Below are 24968 nucleotides of genomic sequence, written 5' to 3'. Positions count from 1 at the left end.
GAGAGGAAAGGAGGAGACAGAGATGGAAACATCAATGATGAAAGAGAATCATCGATCGCCTGCCCCGTGCATACCCCACACAGGGGATTGAGCCTGCAACCCAGGCATGTGCCCCAACCTGGAATCTAGCCGTGACCTCCTGGTTCTTGGGTCGACCCTCAACAACTGAGCCATGCCGGCTGGGCCTATTAGCTATTTTTTTAATTAGTTGAATCAATGGTCACTTGAATGCTTATGTTTTCCAAGGGCTTTTGAACCGAATTTAGATGATTAAGGTATGATGGTAGTTTCCTTACCATTCACCATTTTTCAAAGCTAACCTCCACTATCTCCATTACCGTTAAGGGAGGTAGTAGATACAATGGTGCGGCACTTCAAGATGCAAATATTTGGTGATCGGCAGCCTGGCTATGATGGCAAAAGAAACATGTACACAGCACATCCACTGCCAATTGGACGGGATAGGGTAAGTGTTAACAGCAAGAAATATTCACTAAACTTAGGTCTAATGTAGTAGTAATTACATAAGACAAAAAATGTTTCCTTTTCTAATAACAATTCAATGCTTAGTTGTTTCTCATAGTGATGATGGGTCTTTCTGTCCATATTGTCTTGTCCCTTAGTTAATCAATAATTGAATCAGATGAGCATTAGAATTTAAGTTGATTGCACCATCTTTACACACATTCCAGATTTCTCACATTGTTGAGGTGCTACCTGAATCTGAACAATGGAGTTTTTATAAATTATAGCATATTGTACAGCACCCACTTATGAAAGTATTCATAATACCATGTAACTTTTCAAAACATTTATTTTTAAAATTAGAAAAGCAATATGCAACTATATACTCATTATTTTTTTAAAACACATTTTATTGATTTTTTACAGAGAGGAAGAGAGGGATAGAGAGTTAGAAACATCGATGAGAGAGAAACATCGATCAGCTGCCTTTTGCACACCTCCCACTGGGGATGTGCCCGCAACCAAACTACATGCCCTTGGCCGGAATCGAACCTGGGACCTTTCAGTCTGCAGGCCGACGCTCTATCCACTGAGCCAAACCGGTTAGGGCTATATACTCATTATAAACTTATTTAGACAACCTAGAAATGCTATGGTTTCCTAACCACCTGTCCTCAATCCCATTTTCCTTTTCAGAGGAAATTAATATTTTGGTATGTATTTTGGTATGTGCACTAGCTATTTATGCATTTATTTATGTACTTCCTTATTTATTTGCATTTTGTTTCTGATATTTTTTTTTCATTTAACAATAGGTCTAGGAAATCTTTCCATTTCTGTACATTTAAATCTACCTTACTATTTTTTTATTAAAAATGTTTTATTTTGGTGAAGTGTACATAATATAATATTTACTATTTAACCATTTTTACATGTACAATTCTATGGCATTAAGTATATTCACATTGTTGTGCAATTATGACCACTATCCATCTCTGGAATTTTTTCATCATCTCAAACTGAAACTCTGTACCCATTAAACAATAACTCCCCATTTCCTCCTCCTCCAGTCCCTGGTAACCACTATTTTACTTCCTGTCTCTATGAATTTGACTATTCTAGGTGCACTTCATCTAAGTGGAACCACCCAATATTTGTCATTTTGTGTCTGGCTTATTTCATTCAGCATAATGTTTTTGCGGGTCAGACTTTTTGTAGGATCTACTTTATTTCTAAACTATTGCATCATATTTGGTATTAAAATATTCCCCTGGTGATGGACATGTAAGTTGTTTCCAATGTTTTGCAATTACAGAAGTGTAAAATGTCTTTATGCATGTACTATATTGAATACTCCTGGGCTCTTTCTCTCAGCCTTTGTAAATATGCACGTACATGTGTTTTTCCTCAGGTTGATATGGAAGTGACCCTTCCAGGTGAGGGTAAAGACCAAACCTTTAAAGTGTCTGTTCAGTGGGTGTCCGTTGTGAGCCTTCAGATGCTTTTAGAAGCTTTAGCTGGGCACTTAAATGAAGTCCCAGATGACTCAGTACAAGCACTTGATGTTATTACAAGACACCTCCCCTCCATGAGGTTAGTAACTTAGTTTGAATTCTCTGCCACAGATATCAGACCTTTTTCTGATAGTTTGCACTAGAGCTATTGAACGTTTTCTGTATAAGTCATAGTTTAAACTTGGTTTCAGTTTACAAAGACTTTTCAAGTTCTTATTGTGAAACATGCAAACTCTTCTTTCTTCAGGTACACTCCAGTGGGCCGTTCCTTTTTCTCACCCCCGGAAGGTTACTACCACCCTCTGGGAGGGGGCAGGGAGGTTTGGTTTGGCTTTCATCAGTCTGTGAGACCTGCCATGTGGAATATGATGCTCAATATTGATGGTAGGATGGAACTGTCCTTACCCTTTAGTCTTTTGGCTGGTTTTCTTGATCCTGTCCCTTTCCCTGAAGCTAAGTATCCTTCCTCTCTGTTTGTTAGTATCTGCAACCGCTTTCTACCGGGCTCAGCCTATCATTGAGTTCATGTGTGAGGTATTGGACATTCAGAATATCAACGAACAGACCAAACCTCTAACGGACTCCCAGCGTGTCAAGTTTACCAAAGAAATCAGAGGTAGGTATTTGCATTAGCATCGTCTTGGGGAGGCCGTTCAGGCTGGTGTAAGGAGCACGGTCTTGGAGTCAGACTCATCTGGGCTTCCATCCCATCCCAGATAGTTCTATCCCTGGGACCTTGGGCAAGTTCCTTAACCACTGTGAGCCTTCGATTAATCATCTCTAAGGTAATGTAACTTGTAAGATGATTGTGAGAATTAAGTGCAAATAGATGTATAAGCTTCTGGCACAATACCTGGCACATATCAGACATTTACAAACTGTTACCCTTACTCACTTAAAAACTTTGATTTAATAAACTAACACAGATTTATTTATTTTCCTTTTGGAATTTCTTTTCTTCTTTATTATTAGCTATCTTCTCTCACTAGACTATAAGCTTCATTAACACCAGAACATAAAAATTGATGCTTAGTAATTATGTATTGAAGTAATAAATTACAGTGGCTACAAATCTTAGGTCATCTGGGTTCTAATATTTTCTGTTTAGCTGAGGCTTTTTGCCTATACATGATGAAAGTGTTCTCACACCCTTGCAACGTATGTCCTGTACAATGGCATGCCTTTCTGAACACATTTGAATCTGTTTTTATCACTATGATCTTATTAATACTGATGTTTTAACTTCTTTTTTCAACTTCAGGTCTTAAAGTTGAGGTGACTCACTGTGGACAGATGAAGCGAAAATATCGAGTTTGTAATGTAACCAGACGGCCAGCCAGTCATCAAACGTATGTTAATATATGTAATGATAACATTACATTTTTGGTAACAGAGGAATCTACTATAATCATTTGAGGATTGGCATCTCATATTGTAATTTTTCAAAATCACCAAGATCTTCATCTTTAAACACCAAAGGTTTAAAAAATGTTTTTACATTTTTTGATATATATTTCCTGCCTTTAATTTGTTTCACCCTTAAACAGCATAGATCAACTTTTACATAATGATGCAGAATATCATCATTATAAGCATCATTTATTATACTGTTGTAATTCTCAAAGCATGGCCCAAAGGTTCTATTAAGGCCCTAAATCATAGCTGAAACTTGTTTTCAGTTTATGAAGTTGTGTGGGTTTTTCTCCCTCCTTTTGTACCTAGCTGTCACTTCCTCCAGCTGTCAGTGTCTGTGGCACGCCTGCAGCGCACACTCATTTTCACTTTCCCAATCTTATTTTTCTAACCATTCCATTTCTAACTCATTGCAAACTATGCCTTATGAGAAAACATATATCACAGTGCTTTTTATATCACCGTATACGTAAGTTTTATTCTTGTAATCTGCATCACTAAACTCATATCTGACATAAACATAAATGTTGTCTCTTCTAATAAACAATATGGACCTAAATATATAAACTTAAAAATAAATAGATAAACTTTACATTATTTTGGTCACTCAGAAGCCTTTTAAATTTTTAAAAATTTTTTTGCTTATATTCTACTCTAACTTTGTTTTAGATCCATGGTTCTTGATTGGTAAACTTTAGTGCACATCAAAACCACCTGATGGCCTTTGGTCTAAAGTTTTTGGGTGACCTCTGATAAAGGGGGTATATTCATTCAGTCTGATTTGAATAACTTCTTCAGTATGAACTAATGTACATGTTACATGAATTTCTTAAGAGTTGTAAAGTGGTATTTCATGTATTTTTCATATTATATCATTGACCTCATTCTCAAAAAAGTTATCAAAATCTTATGAAATTACTATTGAGAATTTTAGCATGTGTTTCAAGAGGAACTGTGTATTTTTCATTGTTTAATTACTTTACGTAACCCTGTGAGAATAATTAAACTTATAGACCTATGTAAATTTTGCATTAAAATTAAAGGCACATTTATTTATTTTTTAAACTTTTTTTTCAAGGGACTAAACTTTTAATTTCGTTTATATTATTACTTGGACTTTAGAATCTGCAAAAGGCCACCAGTTCTTAGTACAACATATTCTTACAATATAGACGGTGAGCCTTTAACAGTAATTAAAATGTAGTCATTGTAGCAAGTAATCTTTTCCTTCTCCATGTTGCAGTATCAAATAAGATTTACTTCTAAACCATTTCAAACATGGCTTTACTCTCCATAAGTGCACTGATTTTAATCCAGAAATATAAACATCCTTGGGTCTCCCTGGGGCTTAACAAGTAATGTCCTCCTTTGACATAGATGCCTAATTGCCCTGAGTGATCAGGGAGATGATATAAACTGAAGTTCTGAATTCAGACCAGGAGAGTTACATGAGTTTTACATAGCTCAGGGGTGGGGAACATCCAGCCTGCGGGCCATAAAAGGCCTGAGAAATCATTTGGTCTGACCCTGCCAAGGCATTAAGAGTGAGTTAAATGTGTGACCAAGTATAGCAGCCTAATTTTTAAGTTGGTAATTTTGTATGGCCTGTGAATGACGTTATAAATATCCAAATGGCCCTTGGCAGAAAAAGGTTCCCCACCCCTGGTATACGATCCTCACTGCATTGTTACTTTGTGGAGCTGTAACAATTAAGAAATCAAGATTAAAGTTAATATTGTGCCAAGTGCCCTTGCCAGTGTGACTCTGTTGTTGAGTGTCATCTGTGCACCAAAAGATCATTGGTTCGATTCCCAATCAAGGCCCTTACCCAGGCTGGGAGTTCAATGTTTCTCTCTCTCACACTCTCCCTCTGCCTTCCTCTCTAAATCAATAAAAATGTATTTTTAAAAAATACTGTGCCAAGTATTTGAGATAATTTTCCTACTAGAAGAACCAAATACAGAGTCTATTAAACTGTGTTCCCCAGTTTATTTATTTATTTGTTTTATTGATTTCAGAGAGGAAGGGAGAGAGAGGGAGATAGAAACATAAATGATGAGAAAGAACCATTGACCGGCTGCCTCCTGCACGTCCCCCACTGGGGATTGAGCCTATAACCTGGCATGTGCCCTGACCAGGAATGGAGCCATGACCTCCTGGTTCATAGGTAGATGCTCAACCACTGAGCCACACAGGCTGGGCCATTCTCCCCAGTTTATACCAAATATCCTAGCTTAGTCTCAGTTTCATGTTTGGTTCTTGTTGCCTCCAAATCTGCATACATTTGTCCTGTTTTGGGGATCTGAAAATGTGGGCCCAATAACTATGCTACCCTCCTTTTACAAAAACATTCGAAGCAAACAAAATTCCTATCTACAAGAAGCCACCACCAGATTGTATCTGTAGGTGTTAACTGACCTCTGGGGAGTCTGTGTAATTTCTGATTCTGCAGCTTCTTCTTGTTTTAAGTTATTTTAAAACTTTAATTAAATTATTTTCTCATTTTAATTTTACGAAAACATGGAAAATTCCAACATAATCACAGTTGTGTTTGATACTAAAATGACTTTGGTGAAAATAGTCAAATAAAGATTGACCTTTGTTTTTAAGTGACTGATCAAGGTAGAAAATGTTAATAGATTTTTGTTTGTTTGCTTGTTTCAGAAAAAAGCACTTGAAATTTCTAAAAAGACGTTATCTCTTGTAGTTTTCCTTTACAGCTAGAAAATGGTCAAGCCATGGAATGTACTGTAGCTCAATATTTTAAGCAAAAGTATAGTCTGCAGCTGAAATATCCCCATCTTCCCTGTCTCCAAGTGGGACAAGAACAAAAGCATACATACTTGCCACTTGAGGTAAGCTAATTTTTCTTTTGCCAATCTGCCAATTTCTTGAATGTGTTAAAAAAATAAAATAAAAGTCATGTCTAAACGAGCAGTAGTATTCATTTCTGAGATATTTTGGGCTGATCAACAGAATTTTCATTTTGGGGGAAAATGGAAGATGTAACATAGTTTGGCAAAGGGTTAAGATATAGAAGCCCATTACACAAACAAAATTTCTCTTTGCCTCTTGGCAGGTCTGTAATATAGTGGCAGGACAGCGATGTATAAAGAAACTTACAGACAATCAGACTTCCACGATGATCAAAGCCACAGCAAGATCTGCTCCTGACAGACAGGAAGAAATCAGTAGACTGGTCAGTAAGGCATGGTCTTTAAGATAAGCTAGCTTTAACATGAAAAACAAAACAAAACAGTAGAAAAGCTCCTTGATGGGACACAGTTACTCTTTGGTTTTTATATATGCAGGCTTTCCTGTTCTTTAGGTGAAGAGTAACAGCATGGTGGGTGGACCTGATCCATACCTTAAAGAATTTGGTATTGTTGTCCACAATGAAATGACAGAGCTCACAGGCAGGGTACTTCCAGCACCAATGCTCCAGTATGGAGGCCGGGTAAGCCTTTTATTTTATTCAGCAAGCTTCTTCCAATAACCAGTCAAAAAGAGAATAATTGAGGACTTTTTCTACAAGCCACAGTGAAATTTACCCATAGTTTTGCTTATGATTGCTCTTTGTCTTTTGGCTAATACCAAATAGAGTTCTGTTTATCCCCTCATCAATATTCAAATGGCCTTAGATTGTAATGTCTTTTCTCTTTTCTTTTGTTTCTTTTTTTTGTTTTGTTTTGTTTTTAAAGAATAAAACAGTAGCCACACCCAACCAGGGTGTCTGGGACATGCGAGGAAAGCAGTTTTATGCTGGCATTGAAATTAAAGTTTGGGCAGTTGCTTGTTTTGCGCCTCAGAAACAATGTAGGGAAGATTTACTAAAGTGAGTATCTTCATATTTTCAGCTTAGTAATATCCCTTCCAGATATGAAAACACCATCTTTCTATGAATGTGCTGTGTGCACTGGCACTAAGTCCCTGCCTCCTATAGTGGCACCATCTGGCTATAGGAAAAACACCTTGTATTATAGTAAATTGCCAATTTGGGAATTGCATTAAGAATCTTACTCAGCTTCCTTACATTTAGAGCAGAAATTTGTGACTAACCTTTTAAAATTAAGATCTAGCATTTAGTTTACAGCAAAGCATACAAAACTGAAGCAGTGCCGGTTGGCAATTTCTTGGGTTCTTCGTGAAGCTTCCTTTGGTATTAATTGTATCTTTTCAGCTAAGATAAAAATGAGTTCATTTTGAATCATTCTGAGTTACTAGCAAGCATGTTTTATTGAAGGGTCACTGACTAAGATCGCTGGTTCATGTCATACACATGCAGGTATCGATATAAAGGAAGTTAGAGAGAAGGGTGGAAAAAATCAAGGCAGGAAAAGGGAAATGGGATGAAAGAAAGGAATCCTACAGAACATTGGCAAATATTGCACAAAAGAAATTATTCTGAAAACTTTATACATAGATTGAAGTAATTTCTTAAATCTAAAGTTTAAAATTTCTTGAGTTTTTCTTTTCTGAAGTGATGATTTCTTTTGATATTGTATTGATTCAATCTGTTACTAGTTTGAATGTAGTCCTAAATGCATTGCTTGTGTAACAGTGTGTATCTGTGTTCTGAATGGAATACAAACTTAAAAAAGCTTACTCAACTATTCTCTTAGCAGGTTTACCAAAATACACATTACCTGAAATTTTGGCTTTGCTTTTCTTCGGTCCAAAATTACTGACTGGAATGTTTAAAAAAATTTTAAAAATCTTTGGGCAGGAATGTTATTCTAGTCCCTGGGGCCTCACTGAGGCATAATTATTTATAAATTCAAAATGATAACCTGATAACTTCATAATACAGATTCTTCTGCATTGAAAAATGATAATCTGATAGCTTAACAATACAACTGCCAGTCTATTTTTTGCAACCAGCTAAAGATTTTTGTTGTTGTTTATTTGTTTAAGTCTCATTTTGGCTAAGAATTTGGAGAACCGAAAGAAGTATTATAGAGAGAAATAGATGTTACGAATGTACTCTGAAATGTAAGCACTGTGCCACTGGTTCTGTTTTAACAGGAGTTTCACTGACCAGCTCCGTAAAATCTCTAAGGATGCGGGAATGCCCATCCAGGGCCAGCCATGTTTCTGCAAGTATGCACAAGGTGCAGACAGCGTGGAGCCTATGTTTAAACACCTGAAAATGACATATGTGGGCCTACAGCTAATAGTGGTGATCTTGCCTGGGAAGACACCAGTATATGGTATGGACCCCTTCAATGCTGAATGAAGGATGATTTCAATAGTAGGTGTAACAGTCAGGATAAGCTAGATTATGCTTCAGTCACAAACAACCCCGGACTCTCAGGGTCTCCAAGCAGCAAAGGTTTGCTTTTTGCTGCTGCTAAGTTATCATTGAGGGTAGATTGCAGCCGCGGCTCCATATCATCATATCATTTTCGCTCTGGAACCCAGGTTGGCAGAGCAGGCACTGTTTGGAATGTTGCTGGCTCCATGGCAGAGAGAAAAGAGAGCTCTAGAGGGTTCTTAACATCTGCAACTTCTTGGCCACAACCAGCTGTGTTGGCCCACCCAACCTGTGTGAGGCAAATGGGCATGGGGCCAGAAAATGCAGTGGCTGGGGTATGCAGTGAAATTCTATCCTAGCCCCAAAGCAGGAAGAACTGGAATGTTGGTTAAAAACACTTAGGAATATAAGAGTGGGAAAGAGGAGATTTTTAGTTTGTATCTATTATAGGAAGAATGATAATAAATTTCTTTTGGCTACTATCTAAGTAAAGGATTTAGAAACTATAGACCAGCTGTCTGAACTTTATAAAATGTCTTCAACCCTCCCTGTATTTGTTTCTTTTGTTACCTTCAGTGTATCTCTAATGTTTAGAAAAAAAAGGGAAGGGAGTATGGAGGAGAAAACAGTTCAAAGGGCTGGTGTGTTTATAGTGAGAGGGAGGAGCTAGGGAGATTGATTCCTTTGCCAGGTTAGTCCTGTGGGAAAAGGAACCTCACAGGACTGGGTGAGTGGTTGAAGTCCTGATTTTTGAATCAGGCAGCCTCCGAGAATAAAGAAAGTAGGCTAGTTTAAAAGCCTTTGGGAGTGAAGAAAAGGGGTGGGGAATGGCCTATCCAAACTGAAAAGAAATATTGCCCTGGGGGTTTAGCAAATGAAAACAACACACATGAAAAGTATCTAGCACAGTGTACAGTGTATAGGAGGCACCCTCTAAATGTCAGGGTGTGGCTTTCCCCCCTCTACTCTTAGTAATTGAGGAGATATTTAAACATTTTAAAAAATCAATTAATTAACTTATTTTTGTAGCGGAGGTGAAACGTGTTGGAGATACCCTCCTGGGCATGGCCACGCAGTGTGTCCAGGTAAAAAATGTAGTGAAGACCTCACCCCAGACCCTTTCCAACCTTTGCCTGAAGATAAATGCAAAGCTTGGAGGAATTAACAACGTGCTTGTACCTCATCAAAGGTAAGATTCTGAACTTTGCTTTTTCCCTCTTTTTAAAATTAAGATCTAGCATTTCGTTTACAGCAAAGCATACAAATCTCAAATATGCATCTCGAATGCTTTTTCTTTTTATAATTTTTTAAATTAATTAATTTATTTATTTATTTTAGAGAGAGAAGAAAGGGGAAAAAGAAAGGAGAATAAGATCTAGCATTTCGTTTACAGCAAAGCATAGAAATCTCAAATATGCATCTCGATTGCTTTTTCTTTTTATAATTTTTTAAATTAATTTATTTATTTTAGAGAGAGAAGGGGAAAAAGAAAGAAAGGAGTCATTCATTTGTTGTTCCACTTATTTATGCACTCATTGGTTAATTCTTTTCTTTCTTTTTTTGTTTTGTTAATCCTCACCTCAGAATATTTTTCCCATTTATTATTAGAGAGAAGTGGAAGGTGTGAGGGAGGGAGGGGAAGAGAGGAGAAAAAGAGAAGGGTTAATTCTTGAAAGACACATTGATTGGTTGCCTTCTGCAGGGATTGAACCTGCAACCCAGGTACATGCCTTTGCCAGAGAATCCAACCTGTTAGTCTTCCATCTGCAGGCTGATACTCCACCACTGAGCTACACCAGCCAGGGCATGAGTCCTCTTTTAATTCTTTCCTTCCTACTGTGACAGAAGGACCATGTTAATGTCTGCAGTTAATTCAGATTCACTGTACTGGGTGGCACTGATACTCAGTGGGCCTTAGAGTTCTCTTCCAATGGGCATAAATCTTTATTCTCTCTTATTAGAATATTGGAGGCCCGTTGCATGAAATTCATGCACTCGGGGGGTGGGGGGCGGGTCCCTCAGCCCACCCTGCACCCTCTCGGGAAGTGGGCCTAAGCCATCAGTCAGACATCCTCAGTGCTGCCTCAGAGGCGCTTGCCAGCCGTGAGCCCAGCTCAGGGCTTCTGGGTGAGCAGCGCTCCCCCTGTGGGAGCGCACTGACCACCAGGGGGCAGCTCCTGGGTTGAGCATCTGCCCCCTGATGGTCAGTGCGTATCATAGCGACCGGTTGTTCTGCTGTTTGATCAATTTGCATATTACCCTTTATTAGATAGGATATCTGTGATTGTATTGGTGAGCTTGCTAAACCCAAACATTTTCACCTGTATATCTGAGTGGCAATGTGTCTTTAAATCTGAGCAGGCCATCAGTGTTCCAGCAGCCTGTCATCTTCCTGGGAGCAGATGTCACCCACCCCCCTGCAGGGGACGGGAAGAAGCCTTCCATTGCTGCTGTCGTAGGCAGTATGGATGGCCACCCCAGCCGGTACTGTGCCACTGTTCGGGTGCAGACCTCCCGCCAGGAGGTCTCCCAGGAGCTCCTCTATAGTCAGGAGGTGATCCAGGACCTCACTAACATGGTTCGAGAGCTGCTGATCCAGTTCTACAAGTCCACACGCTTCAAACCTACACGGATCATCTATTACCGTGGAGGGGTATCCGAGGGACAAATGAAACAGGTACTCTCATTATCCCATACTTGCCCTTTGGGGCTTGTAGGTGTAGGACCGAGCCTCCTTTCATCTGCCACTCTGAGTAAATCAGATCTGAAAGATACTAGGTGAGTTCTCAATTTAGTGTCATTCCATTTGTAACTCCCAGGTAGCTTGGCCAGAACTAATAGCAATTCGAAAGGCATGTATTAGCTTGGAAGAAGATTACCGGCCAGGAATAACCTACATTGTGGTACAGAAAAGACATCACACACGACTCTTCTGTGCGGATAAAGCAGAAAGGGTAAGAAAACATAGGATAAACTTCATTATCTGATACAAGTAAATGTGTTTTTTGAGTGGACACCTAGACAATTTTTTTTCTAAAAGGAGAAGTGCCTAATAATAATTTAATAAATACACTAATTACAGTTCATCTTGGATGACCAATTCTGAATGGTACAGGTTTCAAGACTGAATATTTTTCTTGTTTGTAGAGTTTTTAGAGGGGAGGTCAGAAACATGCAGATTCCACTAGGGCAGTGATGGCGAACCTATGACACGCGTTTCAGAGGTGACACGCGAACTCATTTTTTTGGTTGATTTTTCTTTGTTAAATGGCATTTAAATATATAAAATAAATACCAAAAATATAAGTCTTTGTTTTACTGTGGTTGTAAATATCAAAAAAGATATATATTGGACACGGCACCAGAGTTAAGTTTGGGTTTTTCAAAATGCTGACATGCCGAGCTCAAAAGGTTCGCCATCACTGCACCAGGGTGATATAGGCAACCTTCAAAGGGCAGGTTGATCCATCTGGACTTGATTGCCATTTGCTACCTATTGCTGCCAGTGCTTGAGGCATGGTCCCAGGGTACAAAGAAGAATTTCTCTTCTAAATGATTTTATATCATTGTAGGGGATTCTTAGGGTACAAACTTTGAACATTTATGATGTCACACTTACTAACCATGGGCAGGTTACTTAACTTCTCTAAGCCATAATGTTCTCAAATGTAAAATCTATTAAGAACAATGCCTGGCCCAGCCAGCATGACTCAGTGCTTGAGCATCGGCCTATGAACCAGGAGGTCACGGTTCGATTCCCGGTCAGGGCATATGCCCAGATTGTGGGTTCGATCCCCAGTGTGGGACATTCAGGAGGCAGCTGATCAATAGTTCTCTCTCTCATCATTAGTGTTTCTATCTCTCTCTCCCTCTCCCTTCCTCTCTAAAATCAATAAAAATATATTTAAGAAGAAGAACAATACCTGTATCACAGGGTTGTTGTAATGATTAAATTAATACGTGATGTTAATCTGTGGTACAGTTCCCAGCACTTGATAAAGCATTTTGTGTAATGTATCTTTTTATAACCTTATCTTTATGTGTAAGCCAGGTAAGCATGTGATATTGGAGACTTTGTTTCTGCAATATTTTTATGACATTACTTCATCTTTTCCAGGTCCTCCCTGATCCAACCCCAGGGAGACCCGTTCTCTCTGTTGCCTAATTATGCCATCTTGTGGGTCACTCCCACTGTTTTCTAGTATGCCCTTAGTTTTTGCCTTTAATCCAGGGCTGTTTGTGCTTTCTAAATCATTAGAGAACTACGGTTTTCTCCTTGGGGCTCCACTGCCCAAACCCTGACTCTGTAGTACTTCTTAGACTCTGCTAATACAAATGCCCTGAACGCTTGCCCAAGCTCTGGACACATCCTGTCAGCTCCTCCTTAACTGCATTATCACCTTTTCATCCCTCTGTCAACTTGCTATCCATGTAGCTTTTGGACTTGGATTATCTTTCTGAAACCCCAAGCTAACTGACAGGTTTGCTCTTTACTATCCAGTGTCACTCCTAACCTTTCAAGATCGACAATCCCAGTCCTAGGTCTACTTGGCACCCCGACCTTATCAACATCTTCACTCCTCTGAACGTGCCTCTCGCTAATCTCCAACTCTGAACCAGCCCACTTGCCCATTTTCTTTGCTTCTACTCTTAGGCTGATGGAGATTGCTGAAGAAAAGAATAAATTGTTTAATAATGATCTGTATTACACAAATTCATAATAGCACATCTTAGCCAGGCATTTGAGGCTGCAATTTTTTCAATTATTTTATTCCCAAATGTATCTGTTTCAAACTTTTGGACTCTACTCAGCTCCCCTGCCTTTTATTGCCAACAAATTATATTGCCCACAATAGAACAATCTTGTATTTTCCTCAGAAAATAAAAATCTAGAAGGCATGCATTTTCTTGGCATTCCTTCCTCTACTTTCAAATTTAGTTAAATTTTCTGTTTCTTATCTCCTTCCTCACATCTCAGAGGTAATCTCTCCACCTAAGCTCTTTTATCCTACTTACGCTTTTGTTCCTAATCCTTCTGCTCTCTCCAGCCTCACTTTATTAATCACCCTTTATTTTTTTTCAAAAGTTTTAATCTTTCCCATTAGTTTACTTCCTTCTCCTCACCCTCTAAACTTGCTCAGCTTTTCCTTAGTCACCCAAAGAAACTTCTCTTTGCTTCTCCCTCAGTCCACCTGCCACCTTATCTTTCCTTCGTTTCATGACCAAACTTTTCGGAGAAAATGATTTGACTTTCTATCTGTACCTCCTCGCGTAATTCTTCAGTTCCCTGCAGCTTGGCTTCAGCTTCAGTGACTCCACTGAGGTTGCCCTCTTCATGACTTGCTCATTTTAAATTCAGTGATGTCCTGTCAGGTTCCCACACTGACCTCTTTGCAGCATTGACAATGATTGCCTTCTTTGGCCAGGTTCACTGTCCATCTCTAATCAGGCTTGCTTTGACTTTTCTTCCTCCTCTGTCCATCAAGTGCTGATGTTTCCTGGCATTTCACACTTCTCCTTCTTCTCAGTTTCAACTCTCTGTAGTCTCACTCACTTCTCTGGATTCACTTATTTGCTTATTGTTTCCTGAATCTGTATTTCCAGCCCCAAACTTTTCTATGGAGCTCCCAGCTGGCACCTCCAAGGATCTGCCAGACGGATTTGCTTAGACGCCCTATAGGCATTGTGTCAGTCAAGATAGGCTAGGCCATGCAAAAAACTCCAAAATCATGGTGGCTTACAAAGATTGATTTCTTGCTCATATTACACATTCACTGTGATTCTGTAGCAGCTGTGACCCCATTGTCCTCCCTGCAGAACCTAGGCTGACAGAGAAACATCTGTCTGGAACATTGCCAGTCATTGTAGCAGAGGTGGGAGGGGGGGGAAGGGGGGGGAGATGCATGACAAGCCATATGCTGGCTCTTAAAGAGTCTGCCCCAAAGTAACACATTTCAGGCCACATTTCACTCTGCCAAAGCCAGCTACGTGGCCACTCCTGGGTTAGTTGGGTGGGGAAGTGTAACCCTTCCCTAGGGAGGGGCACAGGAAGATTGGGCACCAGTGATACAATCTGCCACAGGCATTTCTAGCAAAACACGTCTAAACCTTTTACTTACTGTTTTATCCTCATCCAAAACTTGTGCCACCCCCAATTTTTTTCTCTTGTGTTACTTGGCATAACTGTGTATTAAGTCAGCCAAGCTAGAAATTTCAGAGTTGTCTTTAAACTCATCTCCTCCTTTCCTGTCCCCCCATATCCAGTTAGTCAAGTAGTCCTCTGTTCTGCCCTGAAGTCTCTCATCCCAGTTCTTTCTCTTGTGTGTTCTTTCTAACCTGGGCAGACCTCTTCTGTATGGCAGGAGACTCCTAGTGGTTTCCCTGTCTCCATTCCTCCACAAATGCATCCTCCAGCTTCTCTCAGGTCTAGGTTTTAAGATACAAATCTTACCCTGCCACTCCACTGCTCAAAACTCTTCCGACCCACTGCCTACCAAATGTTCTCCTGTGCTGTTCAGTTAGCCAAAACATAACATTTTAGTCTCATCTTTCATCATGCCCTTATACACCTTCCATTTCCCTTATACATTGTGCATTTTTAGCCCTGACATGACCACATCCATCCAACAGCATCCCCCCACCTTTTTGTCTATTAAAAAACTAGTGACCCAGTGCATGGATTTGTGCACATTGAAAGGAAATTAATTAGAAGGCAGGACTGGATGAGATAGGCCAGACACGCTCTGGAGCCAACCTCCCGTGGTCCCTCCCCTGCGTCTACGGAGTGAGCAGGGTTCCTCAGCCAGTGGGGTTCCTCAGCCTGGCCTGCAGGGATCAGGCCAAAGGGGCTCTCCAACACCCCACATAGGGTCCCAAAGTGTGAGAGGGCACTCTGCGAAGTTGCTGTCGTACAGGGTGTGGAACGCAAATGCAAATGTGCAGTAAACCAGATTCGGGGCCAACAGTGCCCCAGCAACAACATAACACATAGCCAAAGGTGGAATCGTGTGGCCACGAAAGGAATCTGGCTCCCTCCTCTCTGGTTTTAGGGTGCGTCACCCGAGAACTGCTGCTGCCAAGTCACTGCAGCTTGGCAGCTCCTGTGTTGAGCGTCTTCCCCCTGGGGGGCACTGCACATCATAGCCACCGGACTGATATGTCCCTATAATTTTGGGTTTTTTTTTACAGAATGTCATATAAATGAATTCCCATAGCTTTTGAGCTGGGCTTCTTTTACTTAACCTAATGCACTTGAGATCCATCCAAGTTTTCATGTGTATTGGTAGTTTGTTCCTTTCTATTGCTGAGTAGTATTTCATGATATGGATGAGCCACAGTTTGTTTCTCCATCCCTGTACTGAGAGGATATTTGGAGAGTTTCCTGTTTTCATCCCAGGCCCCCTTTCAGCTGCTGCTTATCCTGTAAGGCATGACTCAACTGTTTCCTCCCACCAGCTGTTCCCAGGGCCTTCCATAATGCCCTTTTCACATTGCTTTGCAGTTCATTGTATATAGTTTCCATGAAGGGCAGGAAGCCATGTTCATTAGTTCTCTCTGTGCCTCTGTCTTTCCTCCCAAACATTTGCTGCAGAGCCTTGCACATGGGTGCGCAAGCAGTAACTGTTGAATTGAACATGCCTGGATCCCCTTTTCCCCAGGGCACCCCTTCTTTAGGCTCTTATCTCTGGAGTCCAAGAGATTTTTTTAAAAATAGATTCTATGGTCCAATAAGTTTGGGAAATGCCATATACTCCATCTCCCTCTTTAAGATTATACCTTATTAAATAAAGGTTCTGAGAAGTCATGCAGTGGAAAAACCATTTAAATTTTGTTTAACTCTGTATTTCGCAAATTTGTTTGAACATAACACACCCAAATGCATTCTGCAGAACTAATATCCCTAAAGATTGTGCTTTGGTAAACAGTGCTAGAACTATTTTAACTAAGTTGCATTTCCTCTTGTTCAGTTAGGACCTGAGTTCACATCTGAATTTGATGGAATGAGACTTTTCTATACTCATAGATGTACTTGTATGCATTGGTGTATGACCCTCAGCTGAAGATAACCACAGGGAGAATGGAGCCAAATAAACTCCCATCAAATTTGTGCCTAGATGGCAAATAAAATTCCTCACATGGAACCCTGCTGTACAGCAGAAGAGAATGAAAATTGTCCAAATAGCAAGATTTCATTTCTTTCCTTGTAAATGCATTTCTGAAGTTCTCCCTCTGCTTTTCTAGAAGTTTAATCCTAGAGTTTTGGCCATTGAAGAACTTTGGAATTTTTAAAGTGTAAGATATTGTTATTGGATTTTGTAGCTGATTAGATTGAGGCCCAACAATATGCTTTGTTCAAGGTATGGAGTTGCAACGCTAGGCCTAGATCTGAAACTCTGGCTTCCTGATCCCATTTCAGTGGACTCTTCCTGATAAGGCATCTGCCAGTGTCTTCTTTTATTGATCCCCTAAAAGTGTTAGTTTTATTGAACCAGTTCAAAGATTTCTTCATCTTGCCAGAGCCATTTTGGCTCAGTGGATAGAACATCGGCCTGTGGACTGAAGGTACCCGGGTTCAGTTCTGGTCAAGGGCATGTACCTCCATGGCAGCTCAATCCCTGGTCCTGGTTGGGGTGTGTGTGGGAAGCAACCAATCGATGTCTCTCTCTCTCACATTGATGTTTCTCTCTCTGTCTCTCCTCCTCCCTTTCACTCTCTCTAAAAATCAATGGAAAAAATATTCTTGGGAGAGGATTAACAACAACAAATTGCTTCATCTTCACTTTTACTGCAAGTTGTGGATTTTTTTAAAATTCCAAATAAGGAATAAAAGTGATTTTTCTCAGGAATCTTACCCATCTTTTTTTCTTGCCATCCGTGAACATACCAATGTGTCATCTGTTAATAGGGGACAATCATTTAGCCCAAAGCCACTAGTAAAATAATTACTTGTCTAGATTCCCCCAATGCAGTGGTTCTCAACCTTCTGGCCCTTTAAATACAGTTCCTCATGTTGTGACCCAACCATATAATTATTTTTGTTGCTACTTCATAACTGTAAAGTTGCTACTGTTATGCATCGTAATGTAAATATCTGATATGCAGGATGGTCTTAGGTGACCCCTGTGAAAGGGTCGTTCAACCGCCAAAGGGGCCGCGACCCACAGGTTGAGAACCGCTGCCCTAGAGAAACCATGGAGTATATTTGTTTGAGAAAATACTTGTGGATGAAACGGTTGGGCTAAGGGAAAGCTATAGAAAGTTCAACATCTTGAATTAAACTGGTTTGCAAAAGCAACTTATAACTTGTTGCCAATTAACGTAAAAGACAAAAATGGCCTGAGCTCAGGTTGCCTATTGGTGACTAATTACACTTTTTTTTTTTTTTGTAGGTGGGTAAAAGTGGCAATGTACCAGCGGGCACTACCGTGGATAGCACCATCACACATCCATCCGAGTTTGACTTTTACCTCTGTAGTCATGCAGGAATTCAGGTAATAGGAAGCTGGTCCAGATCTTTCACTTGATAGGGAGATGTTTGCGAACTCAGCAACTAGCTTGAGTAGACTTGTTATTATACACTGTGTATAACTTTGTTAATGCTTGTATCCTAGAACTGTTATCTTTTGGTCTAGGTATCTGCTTGTAGGTGTGCTACAAGGAGAGTACTCCTGAGTTTAAGGAGTAGATTTCAGTTCTTCTCTCAAGTAGTCAACCCAGAAATGTATTCATCATAAAACTCTCTCTCCAGGGAACCAGTCGTCCTTCACATTACCAGGTCTTGTGGGATGACAACTGCTTCACTGCAGATGAGCTCCAGCTACTGACTTACCAGCTGTGCCACACCTATGTGAGGTGCACACGCTCCGTCTCTATTCCAGCCCCTGCATATTATGCCCGGCTTGTAGCATTCAGAGCAAGGTATCATCTGGTGGATAAAGATCATGACAGGCAAGTTTCTCAGGCACAAAAAAATCTCTTTCTGTCTATGTTAGCAGCATGTTTTTTTAAAAAAATGAGCTGTGCCCTAGCCGGTTGGTTCAATGGATAGAGCGTCGGCCCATGGACTGAAGGGTCCTGAGACCAATTCTGGTCAAGGGCACATACCTTGCTTGCAGGCTCAATCCCCGGCCCTGGTCGCGGCACCTTCGGGAGGCAACCAATCAATGTATTTCTCTCACTTTGTCTCTCCCCCTTCTTTCCTCTCTCTCTAAAAAAAAATTAATGGAAAAATATCCTCCGGTGAGGATTAACAAAAAGAAAATTTTTTTCAATGAGCTGCTGCAGAAAAATTTTTGGAGGAGTTAATCTTCCTTTTAAGGTTTAAATAGCAAGCAGTGAATAAAATTGCATGTGCCTTTGAGAGTTTATAATGTGACTTTGGTCCAAGAAGTGCTCGGGCTGTTTATACTTACTTGTATGGTGTGTCTAACGTCTGCCCAAGGAGAAGAATCTAATTTGAAGTTCCCTGTGGTTTTCCTATAGAGCCAAATGCATTTCAGTTCTGCTCGGGTCCTGGGCAGCCTCAGATTGTGGTCAGCACAGTATCCTGGCTCCAATCAGAAGAGTCACGGGCCTGTGGATTCCACTTCATACAAGGGAAAGACTTAACAGTCCACTTTGCTTTCGTAGTTCACTGGAAGAATGCATTGGAGTGAACCTGGGGTTGTTTGTGGGAGCGGAGGCATATCATATCATTCTCACCCCCAAATAGGGATCTCAAGAGAATCAGACATTTTGACCTATTACTGAGCTACTATTAAATAGCTAAACAAGCTCCCTGCAGTAATTTTCTTTTTCCAAATGACCATCTGTGAAGTGTAGCAGTTTCTGGGCTCTTCCCCAAGTCTGATTCAGCTGCTAAATAGTACACATTCCACTGTAAATCTATTTCTGTAAGGGTTGAAAATATACTATTATAGAAAATGCCAAGCTATGACTTTGTACCTTCCATTCTGTTTTATACATTCATTCATTCAACACATTCATGTGTGCCCAGCACTGTGCTATGTACTAAAAATGCTAAGATGAGGAAGACATGTGTCCTGGGATTTTATGTTTTATTATGGGAGATAGTACAGGTAAACACAGAACTGACAATTCACCCAAAGCAGTACAGGCAAACGTGCAGTGGGACATCAGAGGAAAAGCTGTTGGAGAAGATTTCATAGCTGGATGGGTAGGATTTGGCTCTATAAAGAAGAGGAAAGGATTTTCCAGGCAGAGGGAACAATGGGCACAAAGAAGAGAAAGCAAGTGACATGTTTGGACAATAGCAGGTTTTCTTTGGCTGGAACATATGAAAGGGGACCAGCAGGCATGAAGCTGGAAAAGTACATTAGAGCAAGATTGTCTTTGTTAAATGTAAAAAGCTATTCCGGGGATAACTAGACAGTAATTAACAATTAACTGGGTGTGAGTAGGTGAGAAGAGTCAGAAGAGGGGTGGTGATTTACAGTTGACCAAGCCATTGATAGCACATAGTAGTATAAGAGGTTTGTTCAGAAGTTGTTATTGTAATCCTAAAAGACCACAGTTCAAAGGAGCTGCTACCTGTGCAAAGTCATTTAGCTAGCAAGGGGGAAGGCAAGAAGAGACTGGCGTCATAATAACATTTGCTGAATATCGACTCTGTGCCAGGCACGACAGATTCGGTGGTGAGGAAGACAGACAAAGTTGCTGCTTTCTTGGAGTTTATGTCCCAGAGGGAAAAGAAATAATTATCTAATTGCTAATTTAATTTTAACTGTGATTCTTTCAAATGAAAGAAAGTAGAGGGTTCTGTGGAACTATGTTGTAGGCGGCTCTGAGCTGAACATTGGAGTCAAGGTCAATGTCTTTTGGGAAAATGACATTTGACTAAAGCCTAAAGGCAAGTAGGCATTGACCAGACATAATGGCCCAGAGAAGTCCTTATGGAGACACCATTAAGGATTTGAGTCTTTGCAGACATTATTTAATTGTTACAATAAATGAGTTGCATTGCATGTTTCAGTTAAGCAAACTGATGTGTAGAGAGAGATTACCAACTATTTAAGGAACCACAGCTTGGGCCTCAGATCTTGAATCTAATACTGTGAACATGTGAAGTTTGACACATGGTCGCAGTATTAGATTTGAAACATGTGACGTTTGACAGGGTCCTTTGTTACACCTGTTTTTTTGTTTGTTTTGCTTTATTCTCTTTACAGTGCAGAAGGCAGTCATGTGTCAGGACAGAGCAACGGCCGAGATCCTCAAGCCTTGGCTAAAGCTGTGCAAATCCACCATGATACCCAGCACACAATGTATTTTGCCTGAGAGAGTCTCAGAAGAACTCAACCAATTTGGCACCCCATGCAGCCTCAAAACGTTTCACACGCCTACCAGCATACTCGAGAGAGCCAAGTTGACTTCAGTTTGTCTTCTACCAGCAGCTCAGAATAGTTGCACCGAATAAATACTTCGCAGCACTGTCTGATGCATCAACAAAATTGAGCCATTTTTTAAATGTAAAAGATACTCATAGATTGTCTTTTCTGATGCACTGGACTGCATTTTTACCTCAACATGCAAAGGCTGATCAGCCTGAACTCTCTAAAGGACTTTAAGAGAAGGGTTTCTACGGAATATTTTGTTAGCTGTGGTGCTCACCGCATCCCTCTAGTCTTGTAAGAGAAGATTGTTCCTTTTTTCTGTGTTCATCGAGTGGGATGTATGCATCAGTGGGAGAGAAAAACCAGTCTACTTCAGTTTAGCATAACTATGTAATTGTGTGGGTCCATAGACTTTTTAACGGAGATTTCCGATTTCGCCACTGTAAATGCCTTTAACGAGCAGTGATTTTTTTTTTAAGTTTTAAGAGTTTTATTAGTTTCACTACTTTATCTTACTGATCTATACAGACTTGTGCTGGTGTAAGTACAGGCTGCTGCCAGGCAATTGCACTATATTTGGCTTCAGTTTCAAATAGGCAGTTCTCTTATCTGGGTGACTCTTGTGAATGCGTAACACAGCAGATGTAATGCATGTCACAGGAACAGATAACACTGCCAGAGTAAAAAGTACCCATGTCCCGTCCCCCGCCGGCCTTTGGAAAAAAATTAGGTTTTAGTATTTTTCAAACTTTGCAAAAGTGCCCATTTTATGCTGCTGTCTGGTTTGTCAGATCTAAATGATTTTTAAACTTTTCTCACAAAAAGTTAACTTTGGCAATAAACATTTTTTTAAGGTCCTTCACTTCCCCCATCCCCACTGACAGTGAGTTTTTCTAGATGAAATTTTGGTATGATTTTATCAGCTATTTCTTACAGATCATAATCTGGCAATTCCTGAAATCATTCAGAAAATACAGATATTTCCATGCCTTTTTAAAGAATTATTTTTTATCTCTTTTATATCATAGTTGGTGTCCTGTCACTTTGTTTTAAAATAAGCTAGAACCAGGATGCTTCCTTACTGGATTGGGCTTTGCCGATCGTTAAGGTACACTGAGTGATGCTGCAACTTGCAAAAATGTACTAACATTTTAAAATTTTTTCCTGGGAATCAAGGTTACTTACACAGTTACTTGCAGTGCAAATTTTGTGCTGATCTTTCGACCTGAAATGTACTTGGTGAAGGTTTCCTTCCTTTGAGTCAAGTAAAACTGCATACAAAGATTTTTCTTAATAGATTCTGGATTCCACTCGCAGGGAGACAGGATTCTTTTCTTGTTCAAAGGAGGTTGATCTAAAGCAAGCGTCAGTTACAAAGTAGGGGAAAATGTATTTTGTATTTAGTGTAGATAATACTTTGTGAATGGACAACAGTTACATAGAGTCTTGGTAGTTCCAGCCAGTGTTGCCCAGCCCAGATTTCACTAACTTGTAGCTCTCTATCCTGGAACCTCAGGAGTGAGAGTTGGAAAAGGGGATAAAAGGCCCAGAGCCACCCTCCACATGGAGGAGGGAGGTGCTGGGGGAAGAGGTAGATACAATGTGGTAAAATGAATTTGCCACTTCAGTCTGGAAACACTGGATCTGATAGTGAAGGGTGTTTGCTTGAACTCATCAGGCGGTCCAAATCTTTTAAACTAGCCTTCTCAAAATCCCAGCAATATAAAGCCCTGTTTTTCTTCAGTCTTTTAAACAAGCTTGTAAATACTTTGAAGTTTACATTTCTATGTGCGGTCCGTCGATCAAGTGGCACTGTTTGCTGGAACTGGCCTCTGAGACTTTTATAATGTATATTAAGTCCTGTAGCTCATTAAGATGGGTGTAGACATCTTTATTCTCTGCATACAGTGAGATGAAAGCAAACTCTGTAATTGAGGCACAACATAGTGACAAGATGGGAGATGCTAATTTCTTAAGGTTTTTCTTTTTTTGCAAATACCTCACTTGGATGCTACAAATCAGGACATGTTGGTGAGGGACTGGCTCCTGCTTTTATCCACACTTGATCAGGGAGAGCACAGAATATACCCTTCAGCATGGCCACCCGGGACCCAAGAGAAGGGAAACCAAACTTTTTAGGAGGAGGACTCGCTGGAATCCAGGATGTAAAGAACTCTTGGTGGCTGGCTGGCTGGCCAGCAGGCACCACACCTGCACTTGAGTGCCTCGGGCATGCTTGTGAACGCACAGAAGAAGCGTCATTCTCACCATCTCCTGGCATGAATGGAACAGGGAGCAAGGCAGAGTGCCTGGAAGCCCTGATTCACTTGCCTGCAGTTGGGCTATACGCTCAACCTTGAACTCTGCAGTTTGTACGACCTCAGTCAGTCCTAACACACTGGGGCAAATGAGTGTGGTGGTGGAGGAAAAGCCGGGAGGCCTATTTTTATAGGAAACCAGTACCTTTAATGGTGCAATACTGTCATTTTGGATGAAAGGAAAGAAATATGGAAGAACTGGGATTATTGGGGGGGAAAAACTTGCTGAGGGTTGAATCTTTAAGAAGCAATCACTGCAGAATCAGAGTTGCAGCAATACTATATTGCAAGCAAGTCTGAATGCATAGTTTTAATTAGGCTTGACAATTTGAATTTGTAACCCTCTGGACTGACTGAATTGTTATGCATGTGTCAATCAATGGGAGGTGTGCATTCTCTAGAAGTAGGGTGCTTAGTGTTTTTTTTTTCCAAATGCAGCCTGTATAGGCCCTGTCCTGTAGTGTGAAAGATTTAAATGTAGCAATGCTAAAGAGTAACAACTTGGGGACAAGGTGTGGGGGACATTCAGAGTGGTGAAGATCCAAATGCTGAACCAGTTATGTTTTGTTGCTGTTAGTTGTTGAACCCTGAGCGATTTATAAAGAGAACTAGCTGGCTTAATGCAGTTAGTTCTAGGCAGGCAGAACGTATTCATTTTTACTGTAAATTCTATTTGCTGCTTCCAAAGGTGATGATTTACAAGCAGACATATACTATATGGTCTGTATTTTAGGATCTGGTGCCCAGGCTATATCAAAGCTTAGCTACCTGGCTCAGCTACCTACCCTTCCTGTGGGAACCGGTAATCCACTGTTTAACAAGGTTCGCCCTCCCCACCCTGCCCTAGCGACCCTTTGTGGATGTGCTGTAAGATTTTCTTGCTCAATAGCAAGGTGGTAACTCCGCTTTCATTTTAAGAAAGTGGAGGCTGAGGGCATTGTATCAATATGGCTTCAACTCCAAGAATTTTTCCTGGTAAAATTAAAGGGAAGATCTTGTTATTGATCAACCATTTCCTTATCCCTTGCTATTGACATATACAAGCTCTTTCTATGTCTAGTGGCTGAAAATGTTTGCATTTGTTCATTTGACTAATGGTGTAATTTTTGTTTCTATACTGTTAAGCCTGTAATGTTTTAAAATGTATTTTATTAAATTTGGACTGGATGTATGTCTCTAGCAATACGAGGTACTTTCTAAACTATTAAGGTAGGGGTAATGGCCCCATGTTGAGATAAGATGATGGTTATTTAAAAAAAAATTTTTTTTGGCTTGCAGGGATATTTTGTGTGTATGTGTCCAAAAAAGAATAAATTGGCATTCTTGTGCCAAAAGTTGTTTTTCTTGTTAATTGTCTAATAAATATGGCGTGTACTGTTATGACAATACACATGGTTGCTTTTTGAAAACAATTTCCTCAATTTAAGAAATTTGAGAAAGAAGAACAGTGGGGAAACCTTGTGTTTTTAACTTCTGGGTCTCCTTCTGTTTAGAAATTGTTATTTGGGAACTTTAGAAGAACTTATCACAACATTGCGTATATGAAAACTTTTACAAGGTTCATTAGATTACTGAGTACAACTCTTAATGGGAAGAGCTATTTATGTGATTTTTTTTTTTTTTTTTTTTAGAAAAATTTGCAGCCAGCAAG

General features: G+C 40.2%; 1 protein-coding gene across 2 annotated transcripts in view; it reads left to right on the top strand.

Annotated features, from left to right (window-relative positions):
* The window catches only part of AGO4 (argonaute 4, RISC catalytic component), a 26586-nt gene extending 1881 nt beyond the window's left edge, over positions 1-24705 (top strand). The window contains exons 2-17 of one of the 2 annotated variants that reach the window (XM_015572855.1): positions 346-466; positions 1877-2058; positions 2227-2363; positions 2461-2595; positions 3241-3328; positions 6100-6247; positions 6472-6591; positions 6721-6849; positions 7094-7227; positions 8418-8602; positions 9676-9835; positions 11008-11323; positions 11466-11600; positions 18036-18137; positions 18395-18594; positions 20835-24705. In XM_015572855.1, coding sequence (XP_015428341.1) covers positions 362-466; positions 1877-2058; positions 2227-2363; positions 2461-2595; positions 3241-3328; positions 6100-6247; positions 6472-6591; positions 6721-6849; positions 7094-7227; positions 8418-8602; positions 9676-9835; positions 11008-11323; positions 11466-11600; positions 18036-18137; positions 18395-18594; positions 20835-20943 — 2385 coding nt within the window. In that variant the 5' untranslated portion in view covers positions 346-361 and the 3' untranslated portion in view covers positions 20944-24705. Of the gene's footprint in view, positions 1-345; positions 467-1876; positions 2059-2226; positions 2364-2460; positions 2596-3240; positions 3329-6099; positions 6248-6471; positions 6592-6720; positions 6850-7093; positions 7228-8417; positions 8603-9675; positions 9836-11007; positions 11324-11465; positions 11601-16669; positions 17202-18035; positions 18138-18394; positions 18595-20834 lie in introns of those variants that run through there. The other variant, XM_015572856.1, reaches the window with a different exon arrangement.
* Positions 24706-24968: the final 263 nt, after the last annotated feature.

Source organism: Myotis davidii, unplaced genomic scaffold (genome assembly GCF_000327345.1).
Source record: "Myotis davidii unplaced genomic scaffold, ASM32734v1 scaffold88, whole genome shotgun sequence".
Lineage (NCBI taxonomy): Eukaryota > Metazoa > Chordata > Mammalia > Chiroptera > Vespertilionidae > Myotis > Myotis davidii.
This window is presented reverse-complemented; position numbering and strand designations above follow the sequence as displayed.